At 50.0% G+C, this 25566-nt stretch overlaps 1 protein-coding gene across 1 annotated transcript; it reads right to left on the bottom strand.

Moving 5' to 3' along the window:
- Window positions 1-1558: 1558 nt before the first annotated feature.
- On the bottom strand, window positions 1559-25207 carry CD34 (CD34 molecule). The gene is made up of 8 exons (XM_077902261.1): window positions 25049-25207; window positions 14601-14783; window positions 13653-13924; window positions 12324-12404; window positions 4537-4687; window positions 4235-4287; window positions 3754-3918; window positions 1559-3066 (listed from the first exon to the last, which is right to left on the bottom strand). The coding sequence occupies exons 1-8, from the start codon at window positions 25125-25127 to the stop codon at window positions 2881-2883; spliced, it is 1170 nt and encodes a 389-aa protein (XP_077758387.1). The 5' UTR covers window positions 25128-25207; the 3' UTR covers window positions 1559-2880.
- Window positions 25208-25566: the final 359 nt, after the last annotated feature.

Below are 25566 nucleotides of genomic sequence, written 5' to 3'. Positions count from 1 at the left end.
GCCCCCTCTCCTCTCTGGGCCCAAGTCTGTCCTTAACTTGACATAAGGGAGTTAAGTTGCATGCATCTCTAAACTCCTTTTCAGCAATGACTTCTTAGAGTCGTATGAGCTTCACGTATGAGATCCCCGGGAATGGCTGTTTGAGGGTGGGGCAGCCGGGAGAGAGAACCCCCCCCACCCCAGACACCGGGGACCTGCAGTCCCGCGGCAGGAGCCCAGCGTGGCCAGCAGGTAGAGCCCTTGCTGCGCTAGGGTGCTCAGGCCAAAGGTGGCGGGAAAGTTGGATTTTTAAAAATGCAATGAGGCCCTGAATTCAGGGCAAGCTGTCCAGCCACTGAAGAGAGCTAGCTGCCATGGGACCCTCTAAACACACACACACACACACACACACACACACACACACACACACACACACACCTTCCTCCCAAAGCCTCCATCAGCTGACACACTCAGGGTAAAATACTGCAGCAGCTATAGGAGGTCGCCCGGCTTGAGGCTGGACACGTTTCAAAGATCCAGGTGCCTTTTCTCCTCCTCCCATGCTTCCCGGAGCCCGTGCCCTGGACGCCTCTTCTCCCTGCCATCCACAACCCGCCAGACCCCATCTGGTCCCTTGCAGGGCAGGATGTAACTCGATGGAGGCCAACCCAGCTCCTCTTTCCAGATGACTCTCTACCCTTTCTGCCACCCTCCTCCCCTCCAAGGTCCAGCCATCACCTGCCAGGGTAAGGTCTAGATCTTATTCCTTGCCCCTCTCCTGCCCCCTGAGATCTGCTGAGGAACCTCTGGTTAGAGCAGTTGGAGAAAAGCAAGGGGGATGTGGGGGCGGGGAGAGCGAAAGGGAAAGGTCTGGCTTCTGCCAGATAAGAATGGAAGGATTCTTTGTTTGGCCCCAACTGCCTCTGCCACTGTTGACACACTTGGGAGTGTTTCCTGAAGCTACTGGGCAGTATCTGGCAGTGCTCCCTCCCCCACTTCCTATGGCAGGGTTGGGGGGGGGGTGCACTTGCGGACGTTTTTGCAGTTAGGCTGGTGTCTTGGTGCTGAAGGTAGGAGCCACCCCCTCCTGGAGTTGGCAGCCAGATCTGGGGAGCAGAAGCTGCCCTACCTGCCTCCCCTGCTCTGCTCCCAGTTCGGGTGGGAGGTGGTGTGAAAATACACGCTACACGGGGCTCATTCCCTTGCTTATGCGTATTTTGCATCCAGTGACCAAAGTGCGCCACTTCTCAGAAGGGTGTTCACGACAGCTCGAGCTCCCACGTCCTCAGCACACCACCCTCCATCCTAAAGGCGCCTGCTGCGCTCTGGTGTCTGTCTTTCTATGACTAGAAACATCCAGCCTTCCTGTGACCCTCCTCCAACCACCCCCCCCATAGGGACACTTGGCCAAGGGGCAGCACCCTGGCTTTTGCCTGTATCCCCCGAGATGGGCCCACCTCTTTCCAGGGTCACCCCTCTCTACCACATCATTGGGAAGTCTGGCCGGGTCTGACCGGGACACCAGGGACACCGCCGTGGCATTCAGACACACCTGGCTGGGGCAGCGACACAGAACAGATGTGTCTCGGTATCACTTTAATTACAGTATTTACACACACCATTTTTGTATTCAGAAATAAAATCCACCCAGTCTTCCTATCTCTGGAAAGTTCTATTTCCAACCGTCATTGAAACCAAGATCTCTGCTCACCCCTCTGGAAAAAAAAAAATACCTAAAAAAATAAATGAGAACCTGGGCCACCTACAGAGGAGATGGCTTGTGATGAAGGTCCTCTGGAGATGTCGGGGGCCCTGACTATATGGGGGTACAGAACAGTGAGGGGGTTGGGGTCGGGGAGGCTGAGACAGAAAGGAGTCTGCTGGGAGTCTGAGTCCACAGCTCACCCAGGAGTCAGAGGGAGGAAGGAGGAAGCCATCAGGATCAGAGGGCAAGGCCAGGACCTAGCCTTCGAGCGAGGGGCTTCTTCAGAGGTGCACGGGTCAAGAGGCTTGGCTCCAAGATCTGGTCCCTTGGTCCCGTTCACTGAGACTCACAGGGAGAAACGGGGGCCCAAGATGAGACTCTGTGAGCCCCAGAGAGACAAGGACTGAGCCATCCCCTCTCCTTCATTTGTCCCCAAAGATAGGAACGCATGTGTCCACGCATCCCTATGCTGTCTCCCAAACATAGACACAAGACATTGTTCAAAACTTGGAGTCTCGTTCCAGGCTCAGCCAGAGAACAGTGCAGGCTTCTGTACACAGAGGTGCAGGGAGAAGGTGTGGAGCTCAGGGAGCCCGGAGAGCATGAGGGAAGCCGGTGCCTGAATCCACAGTGAGCTGGTGTGAGCACAAGGGAGACGGTTTAAGACAACAAGTCTTGCTGGCTATAGCATTACAAAGGAGCAGGTGCTTTGGTTTCCCTAAAGTAGAGGAGACAGACATGAGGAAGACACAGGAAAAGACAAAGCCTCCCAGGAGGACATTGTAGCCCAGAAAAGGCCATGCTTCCCCCTGGAAGTTCTTTTAATAAGGCAGAGAGGAGGAAGAGGGAAGAAGCCCACACGTGAATGATGTGAGATCATCACCCCCCACCCCCCCAACTCTGGTAGCTTCTCTATACTTTGGCACGTCTCCCTCATGTCTTTTCTCAAAGGAGACCAGACTCTAGGCTTAGTGAGATGAATGTATAAAAGGTAGGGGTTACCTCCCGGGCCCCAGGATGGAGAGAACCCCTCGGCCTGGTGCAGTGCAGGGCCCCAGGAATGGCCTCGGAGGGTGTGTGCAGCAGGAAAGGCTAGAATGTAAGTGGTGGCAGCTCCAGCACAGAGGCAGCATGTGGTCAGGTGCTGGGAGGGGCCCCTTCCCCAGACCCTGCCCAGCCTTACTCCCCCCCCAGAGTCACAATTCTGTATCAGCCACCATGTGTTGTCTTGCTGAATGGCCGTTTCTGGACGTGGCCTGGCCGGTCCCGTTCTCCTGAGCCCCTCGGTTCACACTGGCCTTTCCCTGAGCCTCAGGGGAGGCCCCAGGGCCTGAGCTATAGCCCTGGCCTCCACCGTTCTCCGTGTAATAAGGGTCTTCGCCCTAGACAGTGTATAAATAAAGGAGCATTATCTGGTAAGCAGGGGATTGAGGCAGTGGGGGGTGGGGGAGAGAGTGGGGTTGTAGCTGCATGTGCAGACTCCTTTCTTCCTGAAGAGCGATCAGGGTTCCAGCTCCTAAAGGAGAAAGGACAGAGGAGAGGCACCACATGGTGCCACCGCGACTTAATAACCAGTTCCCACCAGAAACCAGGCAATCCCCAGGATGGGATGACCTCCCCAGAGTATGTAGCCAGGAGTCAAACCCCAGTCTTGTCCTCCCTCATCCAGAACACTTGAAGAGGAGGTTCTCCTTCCGTATGCCCCCTTCTTCAGAGCTGGGTGGCACCCATGGGCACTTAATATACTTGCTGATAAGTGTGGCTGATTTAGCAGCCTGCTCTGGTTGTACCCAGCCAAACTATCCCAGGCAAGATCATAAATAGATGACATGAGCCATCCACCGCCACAGTGAGCAGGTGGCCTGACCCCAGTCAGTGCCCCCTTCCTAATCTGCCACGCATTATTCAGACTTGTCCATGGACATGGTAATGTGCGCGTATGCACGTCAACGTGTAAGGGCACAGAAGCACCTTTTCTGGTATTTCTCCTCCCTCCTCATGACACCTAGGGACCTCCCCAGAAGACCCCTATCTTCCTCAATTTCTTTGCTTTGGACCCCCAAACTGACCAGCCTTTCTCCTGTAGGGCTCCAACTGCGGCGGTTCATCAGGAAGTAACCAGTGGTGCCCAAGACAGCCAGCAGGATCCCTGAGGTGACCAGTGCAATCAGGGTCTTGCGGGAATAGCTCTGGTGGCTCCCAACATCTTGTTCAGTGAAGTCTCGGATCCCCAGCTTGAAGGGAAGACACAGAAAAGACAGACTGTCACTTGTGGGATGGGAATTCTGCAGCCCATTCCAGGCCCAACAGGGGGTGCACACAAGAAGACTTTGACCCCAGGGATTTTTTCGAAATGGGATTTCAGACTGCCATCCCTTAAACAAGCTGCACCATAAAATTTTGTTTCAAGCACAGAAAGGCAAAGATTGTTGGAGAAGGATGGAGAGACAGGAAAGAGGTCAAGAAAAAAGAATTACTTTCTCCCCTCCTCGAGTGAATTCCCCTGACCCATATTCCCTCTGAGACTTCCCATCATCTTAGAGAACTTACCTTTTTCAAGTCAGACTGGTGCTTTCTCAGAAGTTGGAGTTTACTGAAAAGTTCTAGAATTAGAAACAGGGACTGTTGAATCTAGAATCAGGAAAAGATCATCCTGCTGTGCCCCCCTGTGATGTTCTAGATGATGCTCTGATGGCCAGGGTGGGCCCTCTCAGGAGAGCTTCTCCCAAAGTCAGCCAGGCTCTTGTCCCCTAGCACCTGAGGGCTCTTTCAGCACAGTTACTAGATTTCTTAGGATCCTCTAAGCTCAGCCCTGCTTGCTCCCCAGAGCCCAAGACAGATGCACCCCTTACCTGTTTTGTTGGCCAAGACCAGCAGCAGGCAGTGAGGCCTCACCTCAGACTGGGCCAGAAGCAGGGAGCACACCCCGGCCCCAGCCTCAGCTGGCTCCTTCTCACACAGGACTTGGGTCAGTTTTTCTTCGTTATCTTTCTTAAAGTCCTCCTGGGCAGACAGAGAGAAATGGCGAGCGGGAGATGAAATATGAAATTACTAATGCACCCAGAACGGCATCCAGAGTGTCAGGGATCCTGATTCAAGTCACCCCATTACTCTCTAAACAAGAAGAACTTTTTCTTTTTTCCCTAAAATTTTAACTGGGGGAAAATCCTGTGACCTATATATATGCAAAAACACAACAAGAAAAAAAAAAACAAAAACTCAAAAATGTCCCAGTACCAAAACGTATATGTATCAGTGTCATGGGTGGCACTGTAAGGTGTCAGAGAACAGATTCAGGAAACATGATCTCATTGAAGGACTGCCCGGGCCATGCATATGTTATTTCAAATTAAACTCAAAATAAATTGCCAATCACGGAAAATATTAATAATGTGTCGCCGATGAAGGGAAAATCCTTTGTTTCAAGGTTACAATAGCCCCGAATGTTGGAGGAAAAGCCAAGGGAAGTGAGGCGTAGAGCACAAATCTATGGCTATGGACTCGGGCATCCGAGGGCCCTTCCCTCTTAGCCTCCAGGGGGGCTCCTGAAGAGCCCAGCTCCAGCTGAAATGGGGTATTTCTCCCGTCCCCTTTTTCTCATGAACGGCATGGGACCCAGTTTTACGTGGCGTTCACAGATTGCTCCAGGTTGCTGGTGGTCTCTAGGACTCGGGAACTCAGCCTCCCCGAGAGGGAAATTCTCATGATTCTTGGACAGTTGAGTCCCGGCCCCGGGAGGAACTGGACACACCGGCTGTGGCCTTCCACAGCCTGTTCTCATGAGTCCCAGGATGTGTTCCAGCAGCTTCCAATCAGAGCGCCCCCACCCCTGCACAGGAAAGGAACCGAAACCAAGACTCTCTCCTCTGTCCGGATGGCAGATGGTGAGGAGGAAATGCCTGAACAGCTCCGACAACTTTCCTGTTTGGGGGGGAAACTGCTGGGGCGTGTGGGGGGCATCCGAACTGAGCCTCCGTGGAGGAGATGGCTTCCTGTTTGTGGGGCGGCACCGCTCCTTGGGGCCCTCCCAGCCTGGAAAGCAGCCTGGGTATTTTCCTACTGCTGTGGCCTGAGGCAGGAAAACCCAGGATCCTTTGCTCCCACACAAGGAGCAAAGTCAGGATTGGCCTGAAGCCCCAGCTTTCTTCTCTCAGCTGGAATTTAAGGGAGCTGAGTAGGAACTCACCGGGCTCGGGTGAGGCCAAAAGAGCAGGGCTAGCTAACCTCTAGGTCACAGACAGAGGAGTCCAGAGGTAGCCTCAGAAGGCCCTCAAGAGCCAAGGTCACAGAAAAATGAATTCTCAGGCCACTGCTGCTTCTCCCCTCAGAGAAAGGTCTCGAAGGAAGTACTTGGAGAGAGGCTTTGTTTCTGGAAAAATCAAGCTCTTAAAAACAGCATCTGCTGGGGGCAGTCTGGACACCTCAGGATATGGCCAGTAGCTCCTTCTTCCCTAGGCCTCTTTCTCTTTGGGGAGCCTTACGTTGCTTCCCCGTGAGCACCACACCCTCCCAAACACCATGCCTTCTGGATGAGGAGGTGGGGAGTCCCTGCCTGGACAACTCTGGGCTTCTGGAGGTCTCTGGTTGAAATATGTCTCCTTCTGGAGAGAGGTAGAGGGACAGGGCTCCTGCACAATCTAAACAAGCCACACAAAATGGCACCTTCCTCAAACTACAGAGTCTTAAGAAGCTGCACCTCAACTCTGGTCACCTCTTCTGACATTTATGAAACTCCAACTGGAAGATACTGAGTGAAAATCTCTGCACGTGTATCACGTGTGGGGTGGGGTGGGAGTGGGAGTAGCTGTGAACTCCACATGGTCACAGCTCTCAGTCTGCATACGTGGCCATGAAAATAAATGATGCTTACTATGTGTCCGGCACTGTTCTGAGTGCCTCACGCCTATTGACTTATTTAGGCTTTGCATAACCCTTTGAGATGGGTGTTATTATTCTCCCCATTTGACAGATGAAGAAACTGAGGCACAAAGAGATGGGTGACAGAGCTCCTTCCATGTTAAGTATGATGAGGAAGGTACTACTAAAGTGCTACGGACATTCAAAGGAGGGCGAGCACACATCAGGTTGGGCGTTAGTGGAAACATGTCATGGTAGGCGTCTAAGAACGGGGAGAATGTGTGCAGGAGAAGCTGGTGGGGAAAGGCCTTCAGAGGGGTGGGTGGGGGGATATCCCACCATGGGAAGCCCAAGTGTGTGAGAGCCTGTGACCTTCACAACCGTGGCTATAAGAAGGAAGACCACCACCTTCTCCCTTGGATTCCCCATCCTTCAAGACTCCACTCAAATCCCACCTCCTCCATGAAGCTGGTCCTATCTTCCATAGCCTGGCTTCAACCTTGCCTCTGCTATATTTTCTAGGTTCTTTGCAAGTCATGCAACTAGTCTGAGTGTGAGGTTCCTCCGCTGAAGACTGAGCTGTGACTGAGGAGATGTTGTATGAAGAGGGCCCAGGAGCGTGGGCGGAACCTAATGGGCACTGGACAAATGGCAGCTAGTACTGTTACTATTCATAACGGCAATACCTCTTTGCCATATCCCCTAGGATCCACGCTTCAGATGTGACCATAGTCTGCCTTCCTGTCATAGTCATTTCTCCCTGGCTAGACTATAAGACTCCTTAATGGGGGCAGTGGGTGTACGTTTCATAATTTTGAACCCAGACCATGCTGAGCCTAGCACCGAACAAACAAAATAACTCAGCGAATTGTTGTTCAACTTAACATCCCAACTGGTTTGGCCTCCAATGGGGTCCCTCCACCCTTTGCTTAGTTTCTTGGACTAAATTCAAGGGAATAACAGTGGCCAGCCTCCCACTCTGGAGTCCAACAGCATCAGTGAATTGTGTTTGGAACTGGATAGTAGCAGGTGGATCCTGAACAAAGCACAATGCTTCTCCGGATGCTTGAAATAAACATCCTCCCCCAAGAGAGGCTGTGGGCAGATATCATGGGAGAGTGGGCAGGAGGAAGCCACAGCCTTTGCCATTTTGCTCATGAGGTTCAGATTTGTGAGCCCCTAGCCACATCTGTTCACTCATGTTCCTTTGCAAAAATAATACCTACTATAATAAAACCATCTAACCTTCCTTGGGTAGCATCCTCAAACTTCGCAAAGACTCTTAACATGTTAAAGAAGCATGTTGAGCTTTGGAGCAGGGGGGAGGGAGGGACAGGTATTTTTCTAAATGACCCGTAGGACTTTTCCCAGTTTTGCGATTTTTAGGATCAATTCTCAATCTCTCTCTCTCTTTCCCTCATTTTATCTATTTTGGTGTGAGTTTGACACTGCAGGTAAAAACCTTGTTTCCATTTAGAGATTGGAGTGAAGGGCCCGCTACAAGTGACACAGTAAGTGAGCAAGGAGTTAGGCTGCCTCCAGACCTCAGGCTCTCTCCAGGAGACACACTGTCTTCATCTATCCTCCATCTGTAAGTTTTTTGTTTCTTTTTTTCTGCATGGAAACGGACCTTTAGTGTTTGGGCAGAGGGCAAGGAAGGCGTGGGCTGGTGGATATGATCTGGAGGTTGGAAGCGGCCTGCCTTAGATGAAGTCAATGTGACAGAACAAGGGTGATGTGAGCTAGCTGAGTAAATACAACCTCTGCATATAAACACATGTGGCTCTAAAGAAAGGTAGTTCTAAAAAACAAATTAGTGGGCAATGGGCTTGTAGAGGTTTCTCCAAAGAGGATATACAAATGGCCAATAAGCACATAAAGAGATGTTCAATATCTCCAATCATCAGGAAATGTCAGTCAAAAGCACCATGAGATACCACTCATGCCCATTAGGATGATTACTATAAACAAACAAACAAACAAAAACATGCACACACACACACACACACACACACACACACACACAGGACCTAACAAATGTTGTGAGGATGTGGACATATCGGAACCCTTGTGCTCTGTTGCTGGGAATGCAAAATAGTGCAGCTGCTAGGGAAAACAGTATGGCGAGTGGTCAAAGATGGAAAAATAGATTTACCATGTAACTGAGCAATTCTACTTCTGGGTATACACCCAAAAGAAACGAAATCAGAGTGTTAAAGAGGTATTTGGACAGCCACGTTCATAACAGCATTATTCACCATAGCAAAAGGTGGAAGCAACCCAAGTGTTCCTTGGTGGATAAAGGTATAAACAAAATGTCGATGGAGGGATCCCTGGGTGGCGCAGCGGTTTGGCGCCTGCCTTTGGCCCAGGGCGCGATCCTGGAGACCCGGGATCGAATCCCACGTCGGGCTCCCGGTGCATGGAGCCTGCTTCTCCCTCTGCCTGTGTCTCTGCCTCTCTCTCTCTCACTGTGACTATCATAAATAAAAAAATTAAAAAAAATTAAAAAAAAATGTCGATGGAATATTATTCAGCCTTACAAAGGAAGGAAATTCTGACACTAGCCACAACATGGATGAACCCTGAGGACATGATGTTATGTGATATAAGCCAGTCACAAAAAGATAACCACTGTATTATTCTACTCCTGAGGTCCCTGGAGTAGCCAAATTCATAGAGACAGAAAGCAGATTAGTGGTTGCCAGGGGCTAGGAGGTTGGGGGGGAATGGGAAGTTGTTTAATGTGTGTAGGGTTTCAGTCCTGGACAACGAAGAGTTCTGGAGATTGCACAACAATGCGAATGTTCTTAATGGCACTGAACTGCATGTGGACTTACGAATGGTTAAGGCAGTACATTTTATGTTGTGTGTATTTTACCACCATTAAAAAGTGTCTTGGTGGATTCCCCTGGATAAACAAGCATAGCATAAGAAAATAAAGTAAGAAAAGATAATCTTGTATTTTGGAAACTACTTGGGTAACCATAACCACAAAAACTAGATTACCCCAATGTTGTGACAGGGAGAGTGAAAGTTAGACTCTGAGTGACAGGTCCTGCTAATGAGGACTCTAAGATGAGGTAGCAGGTGCTTGAGAAGAGGGTGGGGTTGCCTTGCCTCCCACTGGCTGATGGAAGTGATTTCTGCCTAGAGGTGAAGGATGGGGAGCAAAAGGAGAGTAGTTGAGAAATAAATGTTTGTAGACGCGTGTACAGAAGATAGGCCTATACGATCCACATAATGAGAGCTAACAGGTTGGATACTCAGTAGGTCCCAGGGCAGTGTGAGTGTCTGAATAGCTGGGAACATGCACGCATATTTCTGTTATGGGGATGTACTGAAGGCAGGAACATGCCAACATTACACAGGTACTCAAAGACTTGATGTTAGGGGATTTCAAATCCTTCATGCTTCTCATTAGGCTGTGAGTAGGGCTTGAGTTTCCCACAGTTAGAACCAGTCCCACGGTTAGAGCCAGTCCCATGGTTAGAACCAGAACCCTCTGACACCACAAGTACCAACGCAACCTAAGGCAAGTAAGCAGGCATCCCGCCACTCACAGCCCTTGGAACAGACTGGTTATCAGACAAGCGTGCGTGAGGACTAGGAAAAGGAATCCGAAACACCATCAGGAGCTTTGGCTAAAGATTCTGAGCAAGGACTGGGGAAACGTTACCTTGGGGAGCTTGGGGGAAGCACTGCTGATTGGAGGCTGGGGCAGAGGAGTCCTCAGGAAGAAAGGGGGACTGAGAGTGGCAGAGGGGCCAAGGAAATGGTAGCAGGACCTGGTGCTACCATAGGTCAAGAGCGAAGCAGCCTTCTTTGGATACTGGAAGACTTGCTATCTTTCCACATCCCTACTCACAGATCCTCCCCTCACAGTAAAGGCCACAGAGAAAAAGCAACCACAGCATAGTAAGAGGAATTATTTCTGGAGTAGCAGTAAGTTTCTGGCACTTGTCTTGTATGATGACCCTAGTTAATTGTGAACCTCGAATGGACAGACACTTAGAATGCTCTGCAATTAGTTCTAAATCGGTGGTACAAAGAAGCCGCATTTTGGCACAGACAAGTGTGATACACAGGAAAACAAGTGCTTAACCAGGGTATCACTAAAGAACAAAACAAAACAAAAAGTCGCTTTTTTAAATAGCTATAGTTAGCAAAGGGTTTGGCCACTTTTTAAAAAATTAAGTAGAGTTGAAAATCAGCATCAGAAACACAGAGCATTACTTGTACATTGCATATTCATGTTCAGGTTTGCCATTTTGCAAATTGCACTGCTATTCTATTGTGTGGACTTATGTCTTTGCAATTCCCATTGTTTTTGAAGTCCTAGGTTAAACAGACCTCAGGTATAATTTTCAAAGATCCGTGAGTCAGAACGACCTCCCTGATAATCACAGGTTAGATAAAGGGTTTTTGGAATGGACAAATATAAATGGCCAAATGCTTTCTACAGACAACAGTTTACCCAGGTCCTTTCCAATCTATGCATATATGGGTTCCTTAAATGGATTCCCAACTTGTAAGGAAATGTTTTTCCCTACAAGTGAATAGGAAGAGTCCTGTCATTCCATTCTTTGTTGAGGAAATTGTAACTGTCAGGAAAATTTACTGAAACAAAGCAAGGACGTCTGCTATCACCATTAAAAGTTAACACTGTGCTGTATAGTCTTACCAAAGCAATAAGACGTGAAACTAAAACAAGGTCTAACTACTAAAGACAAAGAGGAAAACAGGGCATTGGGGTAGATAACATGATAGCTTGCCATAAAAACAAAAACAAATCAACTAGAAAGCTCTAGGAATTAACAAGCAAGTTAAAGGAAATGGCTAAGCCCAAGATAAATTTCACAACTCAACTTTCTAATATACCAACAATGACCAATTAGAATATTTAATGGGAAATCTATATTATAAATAACCTTTAAAAGTCCATAAAGCCTACAGAGAAAAAACTGTAGCTTTTCGTTTTTAAAAACTGAAAAGACAATATGCTGAACGATACAAGAGAAGACCAGAAAAATAGAGGGATTTACAGCAGTTCCAACAAAAATTTTACATTAAAAAATTTTTTGACAAGATATTTCTAAAGTTTTTCTTTAAAAAAAAAAGATGAAAAATACATTTTTTATAGTGTAGTGAGCAAAGACCTGCCTGCTGGATATTTAAAATACTATAATGTAAAAGTATAATAAAAAAAGTATAATAATTTTTCAAAACTTAAAACAGGCAAAAAAGAAAAAAGACATCAAACAAATAAAATACCTCTAAAGAATATGTCCTGGGATGTATAAAAACTTAATAGAAGCTGAAAAACAGCATTCCAATCAACAACGGAGGGGATCACTCAATAAATGTTAGGAATGATGGTTATATGGAAAATATAGCATTATGGCACAAAGACATTCTTTCTATGTGGATTAAAGAGTTATGTGTCAATAAACAAATTGGTAGATTACTAGTTTATATTTCACTAAGGACTTTCTTGACATAAAAGCAAACTTAAATCTGCCCATGTACATATTAAACGTACTAGGGAGAATGGGAAAAGTTAACAACTAAATTTAATAAAATTGTCTTTGCCTTCTTTGCCCACCAGATGGGGCCTCTTACTCCCTAAACCCAAAGCTCAGTGCAGGAAGGTGCCTGACCAAGCTAAGTCTCCCCACCACCACCACCATCTGGTCCAGTCCTATAGATGGCTTAAGGATTGTGGGAGAAGAGGGAAGAGGAAAGGATGGATGGGGGTGAGGTGGAGGGGAGTTTGACTTACACAGCTGGAGGTCTCATTTAGCTCTAGGCAGATACCTTGGTTCAATTTCACTTCTTTGACTCCGGAACATTTGATTTCTCCCTGTATTAAAACACAGAGTAAATAAGCTAGTATCTTTGCCCTTCATTTTTTCCCCCCACCTCTTTTCCAGTTTCATTTCTGTGAGGTCCTTCCTTAAGAGGTTTTAGGAAAAAAAGGAAATTTTAAAATGTTGGAGGACTAGAGCTATATAATGGTTTTACTCCCTTCCTCCATCTCATCCCCATCCCCATCAGATAATCAAAACTTGTGTTACTAGCCCAGGCTTGCCAGCAAGTAGCTATTTGCAGTCTTAGTAAACATGAGCTTGGATGGTACAGAAATGGAAGAGGGGAGGAATTTGTCCCACTGAGGCTGTTTTCCCTGCAGCGGATTATACACTTGCAGGAAGACCCTATAAGCAAACAGATAATAGGGTGGCCAGGCTGAAATGGTGACACTCCTTTTCTTCCAGGCCCCTAGGACTCTCCAGATTCCTATTCTGGTTGCTTTGAAAACAGAAACCAGGCAGGTTCCTCATGCCCGACCCCAGGCTCCATGCCCTCATATTTTCTACCCTTCTTGCTGAAAGCTGTTGATAGCCACCGACCCCAAGGCCAAGCTTACTATCCCTGGTCTGCCCAGTTCTCCATGGCTCCTCTATGCCTGACATACTGCCAAACCCTCTCTATAGAGGAAATGGTGGCTGTCTCAAACATTTCTGGAAAAGTCGTCCCATTAAATGGAGGATGGTTTTCAAATATGCCCAAAGGGAGATGGTGGCCTGGTGAAAGCCCAGACTGAGAGGTACTAGCAAGAACCGCAGCAGACCTCCTTTACTTGGCACTCTCCAGAAGTGCAATAACCCCACATCAGCTGCCTGTCTCCACTCCTTGCCTGTCCTTTCCAGCAATATTTAAGCTGCATATTTTCTTTTCTTTTTTTCCTAAGATTGATTATTTATTTATTTATTTATTTATAGAGACAGAGACACAGAGAGTGCAAATGTGAGAAGGGGGAGGGGCACTCGGAGAGGGAGATTGAGAATCTCCAGCAGACTCCTCACTGAGCCCAGAGCCTGACACGGGGCTTGATCCCACAACCCTAGGATCATGACCTAGAGCTGAAATCAAGAGTCGGATGCTTAACTGACTGGGCTACCCAGGAGCACCTAAGCAGCATATTTTCCATGCTAATTATTACATGACCCAAATCTCATTGGTTGGGATGAGGAGAGGTTGAAGGGAAGAGAGAGTTTGCATACATATGAAGCAATGGGGCAGTCTGCCACTGCTGGCCCAATTCACACACCTTGATGGTACTTGGGGTGTCATTTCTACTTGGGGTAGGAGAAAGTGATGTATAATATTCCGTGGGGGATGTCACAAGGCTGGTGCTGTTGTAGGGGGGATCCGAACCATTTCCAGGTAGCAGGCTGGGCTCCAAGGTCACACTTGAAGTTGAAAAGTTGGTTGGGGTAAAAGATACCGTGATAGCTAAAGAGGTCTGCGACTGAACAGAAGAGTTCATGGTCCCAGGCGTTAGGGTGATCTCAGAGGTAGATGTGACATGGACTGTAGTCTCTGAAATAGACCAAAACACAAGTGGGTATGAGCACATGTTTGCATAAATACATACACACACACACACACACACACACACACACACACATACGCATCTCAGTTCACCGTTTTAAATTAAAACCTTATAGAGAACGATATTGGCATGGGTCTCAAACCAGAAGAGGGAACTGGGAGAGTTTAGAGTTACTTCACGTCCTAACCCTTACCAAACTCATTTCCACCCAGCTGCGGGAACCATCGCTATAATTGAGAATGTCATTAGAAGTGCTTTCAGGATTTTGACAGACCTGGATTTTGGTCTACCCTAAAGAAGTCAAAAACCAGTCTGAACCTGTACATACTTTCTTTCAGTTAGAAGAGATCAGAGATTTCTAGGGAGTCCTCATCTGATCCTTATTTTATCACTGATCTGAACTCAGCGTGAGGGCAGGGTACAAGGAGAATTACCGATCAGGATCAGCTGCCAAAGCGCTAGCCTGAGAAAGCTGTCACTAGAGAGGAATTATCAGGAACGTACTTCAGGGTCCCCTAAGCATGCTGCACAAACCATATTTCGTGGGGCTTGTACGTTTCTCTCGGAGGGGGCAAGGAGCCCTGCGGGTGGTCTGCAAACATCCTAATGCTTTACCCAAGCAACTGCAGCATCCCTCTGGGGCCTGAGACAAACCCTCTTTACCTGAGATGGTTGCTGTGGTCCCACTGCTGTCTTGAGAGACAGTGTACAGGGTGGTAGTTCCAGAAGGAGTTAGTGTGATGGCTTCCCGTTTGGATGTATTCTCAGAAACAGTTGACATTATTTCTGTGGAGGTTGGCACTGTGGTACGAGTAGTCACGGTTTCCGTGTTTGTGAACCCAAAGGCTACAAGGAGAAACAAGGAGAAAAAGTCAGTACTTAAATCATCCTGGAGCCTCACGACATCATGATTATCCTTCTGGACAGGTGACTCATTTCTCACCACTGGATTTTCCCTAAGAAAATAAGGAAGGAAAAGCTTGTATGCATCAAATGTCTCGTATAGTCCTATTTATAGGAGGGAAAAGTTGTGAACAACTAAGTGAATTACAAGAGGATAAATGCTATATGCACGTCACATACCATAATCATTACAAATAAAAAATTGTAAAAAAAACAAAAACAAACAAAAAACAAACCACCTAAAGCCACATGAGAATGCAAGGCAATGTTTGCAATGTATTAACTAAAATATCAAACTATCAAATTGTATCTCAATAAATATCACAGAATCTAAAATACGGGAGAGGAAATGCCTTTTTTCCTTTTTAATGTGTCGTCCTCTCTGTCACTTTCCATCCACTAGAGTAATATACTCTTGTAATAATCACTAGAGTCATGCCATCTCTACACTATCCCCTTAAAAATCTTCTCTCTGTCCAAGGCTGCCCCATTCCCAAACCCCCTTTGTTCTTTCCCTCGTGGCCTGCAAACCCATCTTCCTTGTCTTCTGTTGAGGAATTCGGTGAGCCATCCCAAGATTTCTTTCAAGAAGCTCTGACCTAGGAATCCAGCGGGTGAACTAGAGAACGTAAGGCCTAGTTTCTCATTAAATGTAGTGGGAAGATAGTGTAGTTCTGGCTCTGCTCATAACTATGTAGTTTAATGCATGTGTGTGTGTCCGTGTGTGCCTCAGTTTACCAATCTCTAAAGTGAGGGTCTTTTCTTACATGGATTGTTGGGAGAATTAAGGACAAATATTAAATCGATGTAGTATAATGTTCCTGGATTTAATTATTCTCTGAAGATCTTCCTGAGGGTCCTTGCCCTTCCATGAGTCCTGGGGTACCAATCACTGCCATCCTTACACCCAGGACGGAGAAGCTTCCTGGTGGGATCCTGAGCTTTAGAGCTTTATAATCTGTTCCCCCACCTTCTCCTCTGCCCTGCCCCAAATCATAAGGAGTTCATGGGGCAGCAAAGATACCCTCTCTTCTAGATCATACAATGGGATCAGAACTCCTAGAACTTTTTGTCTGAAGGGTTCTTTACTCCCTTGAGGATCTTTATGGGATCCTTCCTCCTAGTCCAACCTTCTAAGCGTGAACTGCAGCACCAGGGTATGCACCCCAAGGTGAGAGGGTGGCCAAGAGGTGGCTGTCTCAAGGAGAAGAGTTACACATTAAGCATGTGGGTGGTGTGTCCCTTGCATGTATGCATGCAAGGTTCCCAACAACGTGTGCCAGAGTTGGGATAAGAAGAGAAGAGGGAAAAAAGAAAAAAAAAAAAAGAAGAGAAGAGGGACAGGCTGGGGTCAAGGGCCAGCCATCTTCTCCTCCTCAGCCACACTGCGGCTCTGAATTCTGAGACTGACAGGGTCCCAAAAACAAACTTGGCTTTCCAAGAGGCCATGAAGGTATATTTTTCAAGGCAAGAGGATAGTGGATATTTTATTTATTAGAGAGAGAGAGAATGAATTGGTGGGGGGGGGGAGGCAGAGGGAGAGGGAGACTTAGACTCTCTGCTGAGCAGGGACCCCCACCGTCACCCCCGCAATGTGGGGCTCCATCCCAGGACCCTGGGATCATGACCTGGGCTGAAGGCAGATGCTTAACCTATCGAGCCACCCAGGCGCCCCGAGGATATTTCATTTATAAGCTAATAGGCCTGATGGATAACCTTGGAGTATCCAGACATATAGAAAGAGGGTCTCCATTCTACTCTTGGCTTGGGCCCCATAAAGGTTAGGGGTGGACTTGGTATCCACAGGTTAGTAGCCAGCAGAACTACCCTCAAGGAAAGGCCCCTAGGGATCCCAGGCCACCCTAAAGCTGGTCTTTAAATTTTCCTGATTGAGATCTAGGCCTGTATATTTTGGAGGTTTCCAGGCAAATAACAATGTAGAATGATACCTCTTCTTTCCCTCAGCATCAAGAGGGAAGTTGGGCTTTAGTTTCATTGCAGTTAACCTGGGACCAAGAATGTCACCCTTAACAGTGGAGAAAAGTCTCCCTCTCCCACATCTGCCTCTCTCCCCACCTGCTGCAAGTAGACTGAAAGTAATGGCAAGGACAACAATCACACCTTAATATTATGTGCAGGTGAGGAAGAGGTGATATTACCATCTCCATTTGAGAGATAAGAACCTGAGTCACCAAGGTTTTGGCCAAGAGGGGAGGCCACAGTTCATGCAGGGCAGGAAGCAATGGGGCCCCTTGAGGTTTAGTGGACACTTGAGTAGAAGGAGCAAGAGGGTCAGTGAGTCTAAATTGCTAAAGGTCAGGATGCATCCCCGACACTTTTGGAGAGAAAGGAATGGGCTCACACATGGGTTAGGTGGGTGTTATTTTTCCAAAATAAAATAGATGAGGAAGCAGATGCAGTCTTCCTCTGCCCTTAGATAGCATCCACCTAGCCAACTGCCCCTAAGGTATGAACTCACCATAGGGGGCAGGTGGTGGGAACATGTGGACATGGAACTGAAGGATCATCCTCCCCTGGTACCATTCCAAGGCACCACTGGAACTCCCCCTTGACATCATCCTTCCTTCCCACCCTTTCCTCTTCTTCCTTCCAACACATCAATTCCTGGGAATCCTATCTGGCTCAGGCTAGCCCAGCCCTTTTCTCTTTCCAAAGAAAGCTGGGCCTTGACTGAGGTGATGTCATGCTTCTGAACCCCCTCCCCCAGGGCCTCCTTCACCCAGACAAACAGTTTTGAACTTTTCCAGATGTGAGCAGAGACCTGCTGCTAGTCCTGAGGACAGAGGTGCCTGTGCCAGATAAATGAAGCAACCCTGGACTCAGGCCAGCTACCGATCCACTAGGGTTGGGCTCCCGGCCACCGCAGCCTCCTTCCGCCTGCCACCTGGCCAAACCGAGGGACAGGTAGCAGGATCCACTGGCGAAGGGAATGAAACCTCAACCTCAGATTCATACCCCTGAGCCTGGAGTGGGCAGGGATGTCCCCTGAGACCCTGGAGAAACAGGTCAAAGAGGAGGGGCAGAAAGGCAAGGCTAAGGGATGGGCAGGATACGGGTGAGTGGGTGTCGAGCCGGGGACCATGGTGGTAGGGCCCTGGAAGCCAAGCCAATCCAGGTGCTGTTGCGTAGGGACTAGCAGGGACAAGGGCCCTTGGTGTCACAGTTTCTAGGGCTTCCTTTTTAGAGCTCCTGCAAAGAGACTGTATCTGGCAGGAATAACATTTACACGAATCAAGACTGACCCCGGGTCTCTCTTTATCCTATCTTCTCACACGTCCATGGCGTTCAACCATCAAATGCTGACCCTTCTTTCTCTAAGCTTCTGTCCTCCCAACTCCGGAAGGGAGTAAGAGCAGCTTAGCGGTTAGATTCTAGGGGACAATTGGTGAAACCTCCAATCCACTCCATTCTAGACTGGAGCCTTCCTGACAAACAGCCTTTAGGCCCAACCCAACAGAGCATTTATAGGACAATTAAAAACCAAACAAAAGGCTATCTTATGCTGTTCACTTTCCATCCTACCCTTATTAACTGTGACTCCCTAAGTACCTGATTTGACTCTAGATATCCTACTTGATCTCAAGTCATGAACTTGGGACAGAGGGAGGAGACGAGGTATCAGGAAGTTGGCAAAATGAGGCTAAGAAGCCAAAGGGCCCGAAGAGAGAGGGGTCACGAAACGCACATAGTAAGAGTAATGCATTTAACTTACAGGTACTTATCCAGAGCTGATTATTTTTGTTTTACACGTAGTTCTAACAAGCATGGTTATCTGATAGCCTCGCTAAAACTAAAAAGTAGAGACTCTTAGAAGCAAACAACAAGGAGAAACAACAGTTTAAAAAAGAAGAAACAGATAAATGAAAAACAGACCCGAGGATTGAAACCCACACCAGTCTGGAATCATTCACGGCAGGAGTAAATAAATACGTACACCTTAGTAAGCATTAACAAAGTCACTGAGTTGTACCAGAACCAAATTATTTTCCTGATCCATCTGAGTCATGAAAATTATAGTCCTTTTTCTGAGGGGCACACTAAGGAAACAGGGGCATAATGTAATACATTTTTCAGAGATTCCAACTACAATTAATAAAATGGAGAATCTTTTCATCTTGAAAGAGAATGTACAACTCCTCAGAGATCCAGAAAGTTCTGCTAGCTCACTAGCTAAATTCCACACTTGATCTTAGCCAAAAGGCCGAGAAGCGATTCCCTAGCTAAATTCCCATGCTTTAGGAGATTATATACCTGGTCTTGCTTTTTAGAGACCCTCTGAGGTTTAGTCGGAGTTTTTTTTTTTTTTTGCTGGTGTCCCACCTCCTGGCCAGCTAGCCCCATCCCACCATTCTGTTCTGATTCTGGCAACTGGCCCGGGAGGGCTTTCTGGGAGGAATTCTCGGGTGTCTCAGCCCACGGAGAGACAGTAACAGGAAGACACAGCCTGCTGGCCCTTCTGCTGGGAACCCCCAGCTTGTGTTTCTGAGAAGACAGTGAATCCTCCGCTCCAAGAGCATGGGCTCCGGAGTCAGACCTTGTATAAAGGCTTCTCGACTGTGTTCTCACTGTCAGGGCTTAGGAGGAGGCTTCTTCAACTCTCTAGACCTTACCTGTGAAATGGGAATAAAAACCGTCCCTACCCCCCTGGTTGTTTTCAGGAACAGAGGAGCTAAGGGGTATAGAGCACTTAGCCTGGCTGGTAAACACTCAAGAAATAGCTGTTATCTCTAGTCGAGGGCCCCCTTTCTTTCTGTTTCCCAGGGACCTTCAGACACGTCTCTCCGCCACTTATCTGGCACAAAATCATATATGCTGTTTCCTGAGTATAAGTCTTGTCGCCTCAGTTACATTATAAATTTCCTTAGTGCCGGAAGCATCCCTTAGACTCATTCATTTTACCCAGGGCGCGAAGCATGACCCTCTGAGCTCAGAAGACGCACTTAGACTGAACGGGGATCATGGCAGGCATGGTCACACCAACCACCTCCCCATAGAGCGGTCTCATTCAGTGTTGTATTTTAAGAGGGAATTTATTAAATCAGGGAGCGTCCATGGGAAGATAACCAGAATTAGGAGAGTTCTAGAAACCAAGTCTCACATGGTTGAGGGCCTGGAGTTATTTCATCTAGATCGGAGGTTGGCAAACAGCTGGTGGACCCAACCCACCCACAGACTGTTTGTTGTATGTCCAGTGAGCTAAGAAGGGCTTTTCCTTGCTTAAAGTATTGTAAAATAAAACAGAGTAGAATATGCATTGGAGACAACATATGGCTTCCAGAGTCTAAAATATTTACTACGTGGCTCTTGACAGTAAAGTTTGCCAACCTCTGATCCAGAAAAGAAGAATTTGGGGATGGAGAATAAATAACTTTTTTCAAGACTCATTTCACTTCTTTACTCACTCTTATTGGTCATAAACAAGCACCAGGGATGTGAAAAGGACCATGCTCAGTGCTGGGGGAGGGGGATAGCACAGAATCAGAGAAGGTTCCTTCCTGAGGTTTGGTGTGTGTGTCATCACAATTTAAATAAATCCCTGTCCTCAAGGAGCTTATAACCTGGGGCGGGGGAAGGGGGGCAGACAGATCGCTAAGGATTGTCGGGAAGAAAGAGCAGATTCATTCTGTGGTCGTTCCAAGAATAGAATTAGATTAGAAGTCACTGCAGATTAACCGATTCTAATCGCAGATAGACGTTAAAGTTCACGATGAGAAGATAGAAGAAAGCTGACTTCGCTGCGATACAAAGAAAAGCTCGAAATAACAGGGTTATCTCTTCAAAAACTGGCTGAACTCGTCTGGGAAGTGGTGAGCCACCCATCCTTTCCGGGAGCACTCAGGAAGTGTCCCTGTTACGCATCTGGCTGAGGTTGGGCATCTTGGACCAGCACAGAACCGAAGAACCAGACGGCTGCCTTCCGGTGGTGCCTCTGAACCTAAGCTGAGACGTGAGGGTCAACCAAGCATCTGCGGCCTGAGGGCACCAGCGGACTGGGACTTCCCTGTACTAGGCAAATAGCTTGTGGTGGCCCCCATCCACCTACTGTGGAACCCCAGACTCCTGAGCTTTCTCTGGGGGCCCAGCATTTGTCCTGGTCCCCTCTTCCTTTGTGGTCCTCATGGCCACTGACTCCTCTTCTGGAGCTCTGTGCCTCCCTGATCAGGCTGCTACAGTCCTCCTTCCGCTTCACCGTGCGCCAGCCGAGCACCCAGTCCTCTATTTCGGAGCACGGGGTGCGCGTATCAAAGCTTTGGGAGCCAGATCACACAGCCCAGCCCGGAAGAGACAACGGCATAAGCTTGAAATACCAGACATCACTGTGCTAAGCATCCACGGCACACCGTAAGGAGCTTCTCCTCGCGGGGTCTGTTCCACCCTCGGGCACCACTGTTTGTCTGGTGTTCCCGGCATCTCCCCTGCCCTCTCCCTCCTCCTTCTGGCCTCTGGATTCCCACAGCCTGCGTGTCTTGGGCCCATCAAATGCAACATTCCACTTTATTTTCATTCGTGCCCAGCAATTCAGTTTCCTGTCTGCCCCTGCACATCCAAGGCCTGGTTTTTTTTCACCCAGAGATGCGTTAAAAGCATTTTCTTTCACAGCGGAGAACTGGTCACCTAGAGATGCTGCCTCTCTACAAGATCTCAGTTGTGGGTTCTTGAAGTCTTCCCCCCCTCCCCAAATCGGAAAGAAGCAGATTTCCCAATTAAGCCGAGAAGCCTTTTTCTTTACATCTAAAGGGAAGCGGTTGGTCTCCGGGTGGGCCCCGGAGTGCAGGTGCTGCGACGTATACCTCCATCCACCCCTATCTGTGCGCACCTGGATCCCCCAAGATGCATGCCTCTTTCTCCCCAGCAAACTCAGGGGCCGTGGGGACCAAAAAAAAAAAAAAATCGTAGATAATGTGTTCCTATTTCTTAGCTGAGAAGGGAAGAGAATGTTCTCATTAGAGAAGTCAAAATCCAGAAAAATAGGAAATTCTGTCCTGGCAACTCTGAGCATTTTCTTTCAGAGGGTGGTGTTTTTGTTCTTTTTCCATACCTTCACATTTTCAGTTCTCCACACTCGGGGCCATTTAGTGAGACCAGACAAAGTCCGGGAGAGAGGGTGGCAGGCACCCTCGGCGGAGCTGAGTAACCATCCGGCCCTGAAAGTGAGCCCAGGCCCTCCGGCCCGGGGTCTAAAGGAAATCAGGCAGTGAGACTCTAGAGGGTGGAATTTTATTTGTTCCTCCTTTTTCTTTTTCTTTTCTTTCTTTTTTTTTTTTAATTTGTTTTTCTAAGACTCTGCGCCCGAGTTTATCTGCTGCAGTTTGGCACTCTTTGCCCTGAGCTTTCAGAGACAAAGACTCAGAGAAGGAAAGAGGAGAGGACAAGTGAACCAGGAGGCCCAGGAGGTGGAGCCAGAGGGATAAGAAAAAAGATGCCCAGGCGTGTTTTATCAAACAGGAATGCTGCCCGAAGAAAACTTCCATTTGTAAAAGGTGCTGCCAGCTGGACTGACCCTACTCCGGGGGACCCCTGGGGACCACTGAATTCGTCAGAGGTCCCCAAGGCTGCTCCTCCTCAGTCGCCATGTGGCAGAGATTCAAAGGGTGGAGTCCTCTCTCCTCTGGAAAATATCTGATAAAATTCTTTTCCCTTTTCTTTTTTCCCCTCTTACATGTAGCCCCAGACAGGATATGGGTGTGGGGTCAGCATGCACGAAGGACCCAAAGGAAGAAGAGGAATGTGAAGGAAGGTGGGCCTGGGGGGTGTCCTTATGGCAAGAGGAAGGATAGGCCGTGGAGGGCTTACAGGGAACACATACCCTGAGCCTGACCCACATGGGGTTTCCTAATAACCTGAAAGGTGTCTCTTCCCAGTTGGTGGCATGGCAGTCCTGCCTGGTGGCCTCTCAGTTCCCACTCTGCCTCTGGTCACCACCCAGGGCAGCCCCATCCACCACAAGAAGAGTCTACTTCTGGCTGGCTGCTGTGCCCATCTTTCTGCCAACTTCTCACGGGGACAGAAGGACCTCCCCAGAACAAAGCTCTCTGTCAGTGTACAGGACACAAAAACTACAGAACCCCAGGGGTCCTAAATTTTGCAGTAAAATGCACAGATTTCCTGCAATGTTCCTCCATTAGCATTTCAAGATACGATCACTCACTTATTTATCTCACGATGTATGCCAGGACAGAAAAGGACTCCTAGTATTAAAAAATAAATAAATAAATAAACAAACCCTAGAAAGTTCTCAGGGAAGACAGCAAGCTCCAGACTGGCCCAAGTGATCTGGCAAGATTGAGAATAGGGAGCCATGCCTGAGCTGTCACCCCCAAAGCTGAGACAGTAGAATTCTCAGCATAACTGGCTCAGATTTTGCAGGAGTTAAGCTGCTTCCCCCCACCTCCTGCTACGGGCCAAGGCGACACTGAAACTGGCCAGCTGAAGACATTAAAAAAAAAAATAAAGGGTGGGCCTCACTCCGCCGGGGACCAGGTCATCACACACTGTGTAGCCAAAGGAGAGTGGAACATCTGATCAGCTGTGTATCAACTCACCCTTGTTATGAGGGTGCAATCTAGCATCCAGGGGACTTCCCTGGTCTAGGGCCTTGGCATCTCGGTGACAGTTTTTCCCCTGCCCCAGAGGGCAGGTCTGGGGGCTGCCAAACTGGTCAACCCAGAGCCTAACTTAGAGCTTTCTCAAGCCAGGAGTCTCTCTTCACCTGCGTGGGCCCAGAGGGGGACAGCAGGGGACACGGAGGGCAAACGGGCCTAGTGGGCCTAGCAGGCAGGCCCAGGGCACCCTGTGGGGCCATGGTGGGTGGCCTTTAGGACGCAATAAGAGTAGGGAATTGGGAGCCCTAGAGGGCTGGAAGTAGAATCTCCACCAAAAGGGAGAACAATGTACAAAGTTTGAAACCTTCTAAATGGGATGAGAGGGAGAATGTTATTCCCAAGTGAAAGCGATTAAGAACAAATACTTACTGAGCGTCTATTATTTCTTTATCAAAGTGAGAACAAGATCTTAAAGCAGTAGGCACAAGCGGGGGTGAGTGGAAGAGGGGCCACCAGGCTGCTAACTCCCTAGTTTTCGAACTTGGACGGGGGAGGGGGAAGAAAGCCCCGGACATAAGGAGTCTGAGCTGCTGCCAGGGTGGGGGCTCGCGAAGGGGAGGGGGCGGCAGGGCGCACGACGAACTCGTGACCTCCACCTTCTCTGCGGCGGGACGGGACGGACGGGCGTGGGAAGAGGGAGGGATTGTCAATTTAACTTTCTGATCTTAAATGCAAAGATTTTTTTTTTTTTTCAGGGACTGTTCATTCCACACTCCCCTGGTCACTAACTCAGCCTGACTCCCGGGCCTCCCGCCGCAGGTTGGCTCCCGCTCCTTCGAGGTCCACCTGGGGCTTGCCCGGTCCCGGGTCTCAGGTCCCGGGGCTCGGGGTCGCCTGCGCGCGGTCCCCAGCGGCCGCTCAGGCCTGGGCTTTGGGCATCAACCCGCAGGCGCAAAACTTTCCTGCGTCTCCCACCCCCCACCTCCCCACCCCCCGCTCCGGGCTGCGGCTCCAACTGCGCTCCGCACCTCCGGCCACGCGGACGGACGCGGGCATCCTCGCAGCGCGACGACCCGGACCGCGGCGCCCGGCCGGCCTCCGGGGAGCCCAGGGCGCGCCGCCCCGCTGACACCTGGCCGGCCACCGCGTCGCCCGCCTCGCCGCGCCCGTCCGCCCCACCGCTGCCCAGGTGCCGCGCGGGACCCGGCGGGCGGGGCGCGCGTCCAAGGGCCTGGGTCCCCGCGGAGCCCAGAGCGCCGCGGGCGTGGGGCGTGGGGCTTGGGAGGGGGCCCGGCCCTCCGCGCCCCCCAGGCCCGGGCTCCGTGCGCCCCCCCAGGCCGGGGCTCCGTGCGCCCCACCTCCGCTCCCCAGCCCGGGGCTCCGCGCCCCACCTCCGCTCCCCAGCCCGGGGGCTCCGTGCGCCCCACCTCCGCTCCCCAGCCCGGGGCTCCGCGCCCCACCTCCGCGCCCCCAGCTCGGGGGGCTCCGTGCGCCCCACCTCCGCTCCCCAGCCCGGGGCTCCGCGCGCCCCACCTCTGCTCCCCAGCCCGGGGCTCCGCGCCCCCAGCCCGGGCTCCGCGCCCCACCTCCGCTCCCCAGCCCGGGCCCCCCCGCCCCCCGCGCGGGCGCGCGGCCGGTACTCACGCAGCAGACTGAGCAGGCAGAGCGCGGTCCAGCCCCGCGGCAGCCCGCCGCCCGCGCGCGCGCCCCTGCCCGCCAGCATCCTTCCCGCGCCGCTCGGCTCGGCTCCGGACAGACGCGCTCGGCCCCGGGACGCGCCGCCGCCCGCCGCCCTCCGCCCTCCGCCCTCCGCCCTCCGCCCGGAGCGGGGTGGGCGAGCTGGCTGTCTCTCCCCACCCCTCCCTCCGCGTTCCTGGCAAGGCCGGCCCCTCCGCTTGGCCGCCGCCACCGCGAGCGCTCGGCTCAGCCCCGCAGGCGGGGGACGGGAGCGGGGGCCGGGGTTGCCGCCGCCCTGGAGGCCGAGGGGGGTGGAGGCTGTGCGGCCCGACGCCTCGCTGCACCTTATATAGAGGCCCCGTCTACTCCTTCAGGCTCCACTTCCACCCCACTCTTAACCCCTTTGTGTCGGCCTGGCGGCGCCCGGGGTCGGGGTGGGGGGGCGGGAGGGGCGGGGGGCGCAGGGGCAGGTTTCCAATGAGTTC

This window comes from Canis aureus, chromosome 6 (genome assembly GCF_053574225.1).
Source record: "Canis aureus isolate CA01 chromosome 6, VMU_Caureus_v.1.0, whole genome shotgun sequence".
In the NCBI taxonomy this organism is placed as follows: Eukaryota; Metazoa; Chordata; class Mammalia; order Carnivora; family Canidae; genus Canis; species Canis aureus.
Note: the sequence above shows the minus strand (reverse complement) of the source record. Positions and strands in the feature narration are given on the sequence as shown.